The following is a 12131-nucleotide window of genomic DNA, read 5'->3' on the forward strand; positions in this document are numbered from 1 at the left end:
TTTACCCCATTTTGCCAATCCAAGAAACCAACTCTGTCCCTCATCATGCACATTCAGCCAATGTTTTTATTTGCCAGTAACTTTTAATGTTGTCCCTATAGTGGTGGAAATCCTCCATCTACTGGCTTTAATACTTTGGTGCCAATTTCTATTGTAGTCCTCCAGTGCAAGTAGTTTTGTTCTGTGTCTGACTTTGTCCATATTCAGTCAGTACTTCCAACAGCCATAATCTGGTTTTCATAATTATCCAGTTTAGGAATGCAAAGTGAATGGTGTCCCATCCCTTTTCATGATGTGTTCATATTTTGTAAGTGTGTAAACAGTGCCAGTTAACCTCCCAGGAATGTATCCTAACAGTTTAGTTCTTGTTTTGTATAATCATTATTTTTCCAACACTACCTATGACCTTACCTGGAGTCTCCACTCTTTGTTCCCTTCTCTTTTGTCATATACTGTATTTACTGTATTAATATGTAAGTCTGATTGACTTGTATGATGCCTTAAGGCTTACTGAATTTTCTCTGAAACCTCAGCCTTAACTAATGATCTTCTCCCTGCATTCAAGGGATTCAAACTCAGAAAAAGTGGAACTAATACAGGTACACAATTCTTTATCTGAAATTTTGAAATCCGAAATGTTTTTCGTAGAGTGTGGACCTTCATTTTGACTTGCGAACAGGTGACCCAACTCCGCACCCACTCAAAGCACGTCACTCAGCTGTGACGTGGCAGCATGGCCCAGCACTGGCAGGCATCAATTGTGTCTCAGCGCTCATACTATTCTCACATGTATCTGCTGTTAAGTAATTTTTAAAAATTTCACTGTGAAAATGTCATTTATTTGGAAATCTGAAAAATTCGGAATGCCAAAAAGCAACTGGCCCCAAGGACTTTGGATAAAGGATTGTGTACTGGTAATAGTCCCTTCCCAAATTACTGAATGAGTTTTGAGAAGTTTTGTAGCTCAGGTTGAGGTTCTGGATGTAGGTTTGCTCGCTGAGCTGGAAGGTTCGTTTCTAGATGTTTTGTCACCCTACTAGGTAACATCTTCAGTGGGCCTCCAGGTGAAGCACGGCTGCTGATATCTGCTTTCTATTTATATATTTAGATTTCTTCGGGTTGGTGATATCATTTCCTGTTCTTTTTCTCAGAGGGTGGTAGATGGGGTCTAACTCTATGTGCTTGTTGATAGAGTTCTGGTTGGAATGCCATGGGGCCAGGAATTCTCATGCATGTCTCTGTTTGGCTTGTCCTAGGATAGATGTGTTGTCCCCAGTCGAAGTGGTGTTCTTCCTTATCTGTATGTAAGCATATCGTGAGCGAGGGTCATGTCGTTTTGTGGCTAGTTGGTGTTCATGTATCCTGGTGGCTAGTTTTTTGCCTGTTGTCCAACGTAGTGTTTGGTGCAGTCCTTGCATGGTATTTTGTAAATGATATTAGTTTTACTTGTTGTCTGCATAGGGTATTTCAAGTTCATTAGCTGCTGTTTTAGTGTGTTGGTGGGTTTGTAGGCCACCATGATGCCAAGAGGTCTGAGTAGTCTAGCAGACATTTCCGAGATGTCTTTGTAGGGGAGAGTGGTTAGGGTTTCTGGATGCATTTTGTCTGCTTGTTTGGGTTTGTTGCTGAGAAATTAGCGGACTGTATTCATTGGGTACCCATTCTTTTTGAATACACGGTACAGGTGATTTTCCTCTGCTCTGTGTAGTTCCTCTGTGCTGCAGTGTGTGTTGACTCATTGAAATAATGTCCTGATGCAGCTTATTTTGTGGATGTTGGGATGATTGCTTCTGTAGTTCAATATTTGGTCCGTACGTGTTGTTTCCCTGTAGATGCTGGTTTGATGTTCCCCATTGGCTGTTCGCTCTACTGTGACATCTAGGAATGGCAGTTTGTTGTTTTTCTCCTCTTTGGTGAATTTTATGCCAGTAAGGGTATTATTGATGGTTTCCTCTAATTTATTTTGTTTAGTGATGACAAAGGTGTCATCCATGTAGCGGACCCAAAGTTTGGGTTGGATGGTTGGCAGAGCTGTTTGTTCGAGTCTCTGCATTACTGCCTCTGCTAAGAACCCTGATATCGGAGATCTCATGGGTGTTCCGTTGGTTTGTCTATAGGTTTTGTTGTTGAAGGTGAAGTGTGTGGTAAGGCATAGGTCCACTAACTTGACGATACTGTCCTTGCTGATGAAGTTAGTGGTGTTTGGTGTATGTGTCTTTGAGTCTCCTAATAGGGTAGTCAGTATTTCCTTGGCCAGGTTAATGTTGATTGATGTAAACAGGGCTGTTATATTAAAGGAGACCATTATTTCATCCACTTCTATCTTAGCGTCTTTGGTCTTCAGGAACTCTTGGGTGGAGTGGATGAAGGGGCGTGAGACTTCTACGAAGTGTTTTAGTCTTTGGTGTAGCTGCTTGGCCAATCTGTAAGTTGGTGTTCCAGGTAGCGAGACTATGGGTCTGAGAGGGCTCCTGGTTTGTGAATTTTGGGTAATCTGTAGAAGCATGGTGTGTTGGATCCATCTGGTTTCATTTTTTGGAAGTCGGTCTTATTTATTTCCCCAGATTTCTGATCTGTTTTGAGTAGGGCTGTGATTCGATTCTCTAATTGTGGGGTCGGGTCTTTCGCCACTTGGTAAGTGTCGGTATCATTTACAAAATACCATGCAAGGACTGCAACAAACAATACATTGGACAAACAGGTAGAAAATTAGCCACCAGGATGCATGAACACCAACTAGCCACAAAACAACATGGCCCTCTCTCACTATATCCTTACATACAGATAAGGAAGGACACCTATTCAACTGGGACAACACATCCATCCTAGGACAAGCCAAACAGAGACACACACGAGAATTCCTAGAAGCATGGCATTCCAACCTGAGCTCTTTCAACAAACACATTGAGTTTGACCCCACCTACCACCCCCTGAGAAAAAGAACAGGAAATGACATCACCACAGGAGATGACATCACCAACCCAACCATATAAATAGAAAGCCGGAATCAGCAGCAGTGCTTCACCTGGAGGCCCACTGAAGATGTTACCTCGTAGGGTGACAAAACTTCTGGAAACGAACCTTCCAACTCAGCGAGCAAACCTGCATCCAGAGTTTTTTGTTTACAGCAAAAAAAAACAAAATTCAATATGCAATTTACTGTTATGCAGGGTAGATGTTAAGTTACAGCTTGGTTGATCTAATAAGATTTTATGAAACATTTAATCTGTTATCATGTGATTTCTTTCAGACCCTCCATTACTAAAGACGCTTTCTGCTGTCCTGTTCATTGCTATAATATTAATATATACACAAATATCCTTAAGTTTGTTATTAGCAAATGTTCCCCCAATTTCAGTTAGGAATTTAGCCAGCGCCTCCTAGTTTAGTCTACTATTACTATTTTCTCTTCACCATTTGTTATTGAAGACTGACTAATCGAGAGGCCATGTCTTTGAAATACAAAAATCTTTTTCTTCACTCCATGTTCATTAGCAAGAAACTTTATCAAGGATGTGGCAATGGGTGACTCACTATGAGCCCTGATTGAGGCTGTCTGTTTTTTATATAAATCACATTTATCATTGATCTCATCTAGAAATTTGGTGTACATGTTGTTCCTTAATCCTGCAGTTTTAGGATGATTAGCCGTTTTCCCCCCCTTTTAATATCCTAGCTCCTAATGCCAATAGTACCACCTTAAAATTTTTAACTGGAGAAATTTTTTTGTTCTGAATGAAACATAATAATGATCAGATTGTGTAAACTGTAAATCCACTGACTTCCAAAAAGCAACTGGCTTGCCATATTACATGTCCAGTTTCATTGGAGCTTTTTTCACTAATGGCCTGCTCAACAGTAATAATATTTTACTTGGCACTGATTCTGTGCTGATAAAGTAGTTTACCACCGTTATTTTACATTCTTCTTAGTGATTTCAGCGTGCTGTCATTCCTAAACCTGAACTATGTCGACTTCTCAGATTCCTTTACTTTAGTTTGGTCCTATTTTTGAGAATCCAGGAAATATTTCAAACCACCCACTTCCCACGTTGTAGATGTGTATTCAGTCTTAATATAGCACAATTGAACTCTGCCTGATCAGTATCAACTTCTGAACATTCCATGAATGCTTATTCCTGGACAGCATAATAGTGAAGACTTTGGTATGGAAAGCACCATTTTCAAAAGTTGCAGGTGACACACAATTTGGAATTATTGCATACATGAAGAGGATAATGGTAAACTTCAATAGGATGGTTTGGTAGATTGGCAAGTGACAGATGAGACTTGACGGAGAGAAGTGATTTATTAACGTAGCATAAATGTGAGGAAACAATATAAAATAAAGGGTACAATTCTAAAATTGGTGCAGGAGTAGAGGGAACTGCAAAATTATAGGTGCACAAGTCATTGAAACGCAGATTGAGAGCATAACTAATAAAGTATACAGGATCCAAGGATGATAAAAGGGCCATACAATATGAAAGCAAAGAGGCTTTGGTAAACCTGTATACACTGGCTCTGCTTCAGCTGAGTATCACATTCATTTCCAGGCACAGCGCTTTGGGAAGAATGTGAAGACATTACAGAGGGTGAAGAAAATATTTATAGAAGCTGTTTCAGGAATGAGGAAGTTTGGTTAGGATGATAGAGTTGAGAAATTGGGATTGCTTTTCCTGGAGAACAGAAGATTGAAAGATTTGATAGTAGAATTCAATTTCATAAGTAGATTACACACAGTAAATAAAAAAAATTCTCATTGGTGGAGGGATCAAAAAGCAGAGGGCCCAGATCTAAATTAATGGCCAAGAAGCAAAAAATTCCTAAGATAAACTTTTTTTCATGCAGTGAGTGATTATGATCTGGAGTTCACGACCTGAGAGTGTAGTGGCTTTCAAAGGGAAGTGAATAGTTGTAGGAAAAAGAAATCTCTGGTCTGTAGGGAATAACATTGAGCATCACAGGAACAGGCCCTTTGGCCCATCATGTCTGCATTGACCATGATGCCATTCTAAACTGATGCCATTCTAAACTCATCCCGTCTGCCTGCACATGGTCCGTATTGCTCTATTCCCTGCCTCTTCATGTGTCTGTCATATCTGTTCCTATCACTACCCCTTACAACCTGTTTGAAGCACCTACCTCCGTCTGCATAAAATAAAACTAGTCTTGCACATCTCTTTTTAGGCTTTCATCTTCTGGAGTAACATACCATGAGGGACCTTGTCAAATACTTGTAAAATCCATATAGACAACATATGCTGACCTACCCTCATCAATCATTTTTGTTACTTCCTCATGAAACTCGATCCAGGCCTCCCCTGCATAAAGCTGTGATGGCTTTACCTAATAAGTCTATTCTTTCTAAATGCAAATAAATCCTGTCCCTAAGAACCTTCTCCAACAATTTCCCTGCCGATGATGTAAGGTTCACCGGCCTATAATTTCCTGGATTATCCCTGTTCTCACCCTTAAACAAAGGAACAGCATTGACTATTCTCCAATCTTCTAGGATCTTGCTCGTGGTTACAGAGATCTCTGTCAGATTAGATTAGATTAGACTCCCCACAGTATGGAAACAGACCCTTCGGCCCAACCAGTCCGCATCGACCCTCTGAAGACTAACCCAACCAGACACACCTTCCGTCTCACTAATGCACCTAGCACTGTGGGCAATTTAGCATGGCCAATTCGCCTAACCTGCATATCTTTGAATTGTGGGAGGAAACCGGAGCACCCGGAGAAAACCCACGCAGACACTGAGAGAATGTGCAGACTCCATGCAGGCAGTCACCCAAGGCTGGAATTGAATCTGGGACCCTGGTACTGTGAGGCAGCAGCGCTAACCACTGAGCCACCGTGCCGCCCAAGGTCACGGTCCCAACAATCTCCTCCTTTGTCTCCCTCAGTACCTTGAGAGAGATCCCATCAGCCCTGGGCACATATCTACAATACCTTAATATTTTAGAAGGCATCCAACACTACCTCCTCTTTAATATTGACATGCCCTAGAATATAAAGATATCTTCGATAATCAAAACACACTAGACTGCATACTACTGTAAATCGCAGAGAGTTGTAAAGGCATTATTAAGTCTGCCGCATTTCAGACTTGTGCATGCATGTTTCTCAGTTCTTAGCAGAAGAAAAGGTATCAGTATTTGTCATGTTCATCTGCATGCAAACTTTGTTTTTAAAAGTGCATATAGAATGAATTGGTCAATTTTACCAAAAGAATGTAAAGGGAAGTTATTTTTAAAATATTATTACACTGGACTACATTTTAGAATCCGTGTCTTGAAACTACAGTTTGCCAGGAGATGACAAGTGCATTAAGTCCTTTATTACAGGTTACTGTTGGAGAGTATTATTACATGCCCTTGTACTGTAAAAATCAAAGACCTGGTGAGCAGAAGTGACATTTATCGACAATCTACAAATTCCAGGAAAATGTCTATTTGCCTAAGAACTAATTGGTGTATGATTTATATAAACATTTAAAACTTAATCAGTGTCACATAATGATAAATGAAATATAGCTTGCACCTTTAGGTTTGTACAGCTTAAATAAAACCTGCAAAAAAGGATGATTTATGTATTTCTGGATTTTTATGGTACTGCATACAACATAAACTTTGAACATTCAGAACTGCTTGGCACAATGAGAAAAAGCACAAGGAAATTTTCCATTTACCTGTGTCATTATTACAGTTAGCATCAATTTCCATATCTGGTGGATTGTACAGATTGTAACATTTATCTACAAGCAAATCTTCGTCTTGAGGGAGTAATAATTTCTGAACAAGTAAAAATGGAAGAATGCTCGTAAAGTAATTGGCAAAAGAAGTAATAGAGACTTAAGGAATTTTTTTTTCATGCAATGAGTGATAATGATCTGGATTGCAGTACCTGAAAGTGTAGTGGAAGTAGATTCAATCATGGATTACAAAAGAGAATAATTAATGATGTACTAGCAAAATTCAAAACTAGTCATACCTTGCACTTTGTTACTGTAAATTGCACAGAAATATCTTAAACAAGAAATTTTGTTTCCGAGAAATTTAAAGCTAGCTCATGCCCTTTTTGTTGAACTTGTCTTATCAATCATATGATTGATCATTTATGTTAGCCACAGATACCTAAGTAAAGCTATTTATTGACAGACTGTAATTCCTATTACCTGCTTCAGATGAGGGTACTAAAATCTTGAAGAGTGTTTCATAAAAACAGATTGTTAATTCCAAACTGTGTTGACTTAATTCATGTTAAACTCTGTGATAGTACATCACCCAATCGGAGTCCAAAACTACTTTGTCTTGGTGATTATTAAATAAACATTACTATGAACATGATCAATTCTTCTGATAAATCGTTGCTGTGAGCTCAAACAAATGACATTCAAACCCTGTACCTTGCCAGTAATTTACATCATGTACCATTTCAGCGGAAACAAAGTGCAAGAAGACTAACCTAGGAAGACATTCCACTGACAAATTCACTCGAAATCCAGGGACATCCAGAAAACCAGGGATTCTAAATAAAGAAGATATCGAAAGACTTGAATGTACTAATTTGAACAAAAGTGCAAAACGAAGCAACAAAGACGGAGACTGCACCCCCAGCCCTAAAAAAAAGAAGCTGGAGCAGATGTTTAAAAGTAGCCATGACTTGTCTGGTGATCCCTCAAGAGAAAAATTTGCTTATCCTGTTTCTGGTCGTGGCCCAGTCGAGTATGTATATTCTGTGACGCAAACTAGCAACCTTCATATAACTACCTCATCTCCTGTACCTCAAAAGCCTCTCTTTGGAGGCCAGAGTGTACAGGAACTTGAAGTCAATAAGTTGACCACAGCTCAAGACAAATATTCATCACCTGTTGACAGCCATTTTCCTGCTCGACAAAGGCACAAGCATCAGGAGAGTGATACATTCAACAGACCAGGAACTTCCTCACATCAAAGTGCTTTATCTCTATCCAACACCAGAAGTGAAGTAGACTCCAATACCCAAGAAAAAGCTAGTGAAAAACACATAAACTCTGGTTTCCTTCAAAATATTGAAGAAGGTAGCTGTGCTTTACCACCAGAGAATTCAGGTGGACAACATGGGGGTGTGACTGAGGAAGATTTTCCAAAAGCCCAGCCATCATCATACTGTCCAAACTGTGTAATACTTCAAGAGAAAATTCGAAAGCTTCAGGAGGAGCTAGATCGGTTGAAGTCTAATTTACCAGGTAAGTCACCACATATGAAGTCTCCCAGAAGATTGGAGGTTCATGTGCTTGCTTTTACAGTTTGCTGGTAATAAGTTTAATTTTTAAAGCTGTGGCTGGCACTCCAACCAGTTTGTCAGCCTATATATTGTTTTCACAGTTCTTTCCAGTCGGAAAGTTATGCTCCTTCTGTTTGTGGGCTAGTGCCTAGCTTGTTGATCCAAGTAATAGCCTTTGTGTTAATTATGCAAAGTTTTTGAAAAGAGGGAGGAAGACTGTTTAGATGTGTTGCCATGTGCAAGAGATGTGGAGGAAGAATGAAGAAGGACAGTAAAGAGATTCAAATATAAATGAGAATCAAAGAGACAGTATCCTGTTTGTTGGCCTGCATAGGTTGTATTTTAAATCAGTGCTTCTTTCATAGATCATCTTGTGTAGATAATATTTTTTAATTTTGGCGTTTGTGAATGGTAGGTGAACTTCCCCAGGTCAGGACAGAAAACACCTTTTTCTTTTAAAAAAAAACAATTCTGTGAGCAGAAGCAAGTTGTCTTTATGACTATTGTTATGTATGATATGGTTTGTGTGCTCGCTAGAAACAAAACCTGCAGCTAAATTTGATATGCATGTGTATTATTGAACAGTTGTATATTCTGAACTGTACAACTCCCAAGTTCACTCATTTAATAAAATCAAACATTTATGCCAGTTTATCAATCAGAATCCAGATCCTTTCTGCAACTAGAGTTCGAAACAATGATACTTTTGTATTTTTTTTGCATCTTCATTTTGTATTCTTTCAAGTTATATTTAGTTACCAATTATTAGTAGCTGGAGAAATAATTTGGACAACCTTTTCAAATTTAAGGATTAGGATTAGAGTTAGGATTGAATGAGGAAAATGAGTGACAGCAAAAGTTTGGAAAAGAAGGGACAGGAGGTGAGAAAGAAGTTGAGCTGTAGTTGATGGAAGCAGCACAGCTTGATTACACTCATACTGACAAGTAGTTTCTCTTCTCAAGCAAGTAAATAGTTTAACCCATGTTCAGTTAACTTTGTCCCTTTATACCTATTTTTCTAATCAACCTTTTCAGAGATGTAATTGCACGCCTCTGGAGCATGTGGTCTTACCATCTGCTGCATAAGATGCCCCTGAGAAAAACACCAGTTGCTCATCAAAGTAACTTGACAGGGATGGGATATCACTTGTATTAAAGACTACAAATAAGGAGGAATGAAACAAAATTTTAAATTCAAAACATGTAATTTTTTCTGCTTTATATTTGAAGGAAGGTTAATTTTTAACTTTTTATTCCTTGTACGGGATCTCTTGACAAACCTGCTGAGCAACATTTCTCTTTAAGGTTCAGCCATATTTCAGTCTATTCTTGCATTCCCAAACAAGATAATTCGTTCCCTCCTTATCGCTGAGACATCTCAATAACTCCCTTGTTCTCTATCTAGATACAGTCACTAGAATTGAGTTATGAGTAAGTCAACACAAATGTACTTTGCTGTATCTTAAAAGAACAAAAATTCACGTTTGCTGGTTTGTTTATTTTTGCTTGTGAGTTGGTAACCGTATTTTGAATGATGCAACCTTCAGAAATCCAGAGCTCGATATAGAGGTGGTCAGATCTAAAACCTACACAGGTGTTAAATTTACAATATTCATGTTGCAGCTTTCAAAATAAGTATTATGCATTTCATGTACTGTGACTCCCTTGATTATTTTTGTATATTTCTAATGCAGAATAATAATCCAAGTAATAGCCTTTGTGTTAATTATGCCAAGTTTTTGAAAAGAGGGAGGAAAAGGCTAGTTATATTTGATGCATGCTGGACTTAAAAACTCTTCTGAAAACTGCAGCTGATCTCAGCTGTGGGTACTATGAAATGTGCTTTCAATTTATTTCGTTTCTCACTTGTTTGGCAGATTTTGAAATCTTCAAGTTCATTGAGGAGCTTAAATTAATATTCTGAGCAGACTATCCAAATTTTGAATAACTGATATGTGTTAATATGTCAGTGGTGAGAAGCAAAATATTGCTGTGCAATCTGATCATATATTTTACTTTGATCTTGTTTGAAATGAACTGATTTGGATTGGATTTCAGTCAGTGCAGCATTTATTTTGGTAAATGCAACTGTTATTTGTGAGCAATCTGTCAATACTTCTTTAGAGCTATATTCTATCTATAGCACGTGTGTATTTTCAACTGGAAAACAACCGTTGAATTTGCTTGTCATCTCAGAAATAATAAGATTTATATAAGGAGAATATTGGGAGGAATGTTTTATTGGTTCTTTGAGAGTGAAGATGGATAGGAATGTTGAGTTAGATAATCTGCTGATCCAGCAGACCATTTCTTTAAAAATGGTCCTGGCCTGCCAGATTTTTATTCCAAGGTAGTGGAGGTGGGATGGAATCAGACCACCACCTCTACAGGCTGTCCTGAGTTAGGTAGATTGGCCATGCTAAATTGCCCATAGTGTCCAAGGATGTGCTAGCTAGGTGGATTAACCATGGGAAATGCAGGATTACAGGGGTTGGATAGTGGGGTGGAACTGGATAAGATGCTCTTTGGAGGGTCAGTGTGGATTTGATAGGCTGAATGGTCTGTTTCCACATTGTAGGGATTCTATGATAACATTTCAAGGCAGGCATGCTGAAATGCCTGCCTCCATTTAACCAAGCGTTTCTAATAATAAGTCAGGCCATCAAACCTTCGACCCAGAACCACTTATATGCTTCCTCTGTGCCTCCTAATGTCTCATCCTGCCTCTCATGTCCTTTCCATGCCCCTTCATACTCTCATGCCCTCTCCATTACTCTCCCCTGTAACCAGTATCCACTATGAACAAACTTGAAGATTTCTTTGAAATGAACATTTAGGGGAAAAAGCTTCTAACCGCTAAGTAGAGCTTTCATTCAAACATACTTCACATGGTAAAAAGCCTAATCCGTAAAGACCATTCAAAAAATTAAGTTGCTCACTTGGTCACTCTGTTGTACAATCAAATTTGTGGTGAAATTGTGAGCCCCCTTGGAAAACCAGAGCACAGGCTGGGAATGGAGCTACCACAGGTACAAGTCTTGATGATTAGTACAAATATACAAAGTAGAACTGAGAAGGGTCGGAATGCTGTGTGCATTCTGGCTGTCCATATCTTTGGTGCACTAGTGCAAGTCCAAGCCTTGATTCTCATGTTTACTGGCAACAAAGAGACTTCTTTAGTTAAGAAAATTCAATTAGACAAATGAAGTTTTGTTTCTGACTGGATGATTTATTCGTCCATCATTGAAATGAACAATTTTAAAACTGACCAAATAGTTTGTGGTGCAAGATTGCTTTTTGTCAGTAGGTGAGGCTGTTGCGCTTAATGAATATTTCAGGTCTAATCTGTTCAGAGTCATGATTAATGGCTCTCTTTGTCTGTAGCGGGTGATATTTATTTTACCATGATGGTTAATTGTCTGAGATGCTAATGACTGACAGAACTTTAGACTTCAGGTTCTTGTATATGTGTCTCAGCTACTTATATTAAAACGTCCATTTTTAAAAGACTGCTTTTATTGACTGCGTTGTTCTCCCCTCTGTTACCTCTGTGTTCATGAATCTCAATACAGAAGAGCAAAGAAGGAAGCATAATTCTGAAACTCAGTTTGCCTGCAGAAATAATTATTAAAAAACAATATCCTGTTCAGATCATTGAGCTTTTCTCTGTAGGGCTATCTAATAAGTGATTTTTCTGATGTTGGTAATTATTTAATCTGTTACATTTGAACATTCCATTTTTCAGGGATTTATGAGTTGGGCGGTCTCTTTGGCTCTGTTGTCTGGAGGGGTGGTTTGTGATGTAGAGTGATGTTCAACAGAGTGGGTTCAATTCACACACTGGCTGAGATTACCTTG

At 38.8% G+C, this 12131-nt stretch overlaps 1 protein-coding gene and 1 pseudogene across 3 annotated transcripts in view; one reads left to right on the forward strand and one right to left on the reverse strand.

The window, feature by feature from the left end:
- prdm11 (PR domain containing 11) overlaps window positions 1-12131 on the forward strand; it is a 175969-nt gene that overhangs the window by 79753 nt on the left and 84085 nt on the right. For all 3 annotated transcript variants that reach the window (XM_087996777.1, XM_043706243.2, XM_043706242.2), the window contains exon 7: window positions 7447-8235. In XM_087996777.1, coding sequence (XP_087852903.1) covers window positions 7447-8235 — 789 coding nt within the window. The remainder of the gene's footprint in view (window positions 1-7446; window positions 8236-12131) is intronic.
- On the reverse strand, window positions 1227-2647 carry LOC148147002 (uncharacterized; annotated as a pseudogene).

Source organism: Chiloscyllium plagiosum, unplaced genomic scaffold (genome assembly GCF_037043375.1).
Source record: "Chiloscyllium plagiosum isolate Xiang-an unplaced genomic scaffold, Cpla_swu_hap1 HiC_scaffold_18, whole genome shotgun sequence".
Lineage (NCBI taxonomy): Eukaryota > Metazoa > Chordata > Chondrichthyes > Orectolobiformes > Hemiscylliidae > Chiloscyllium > Chiloscyllium plagiosum.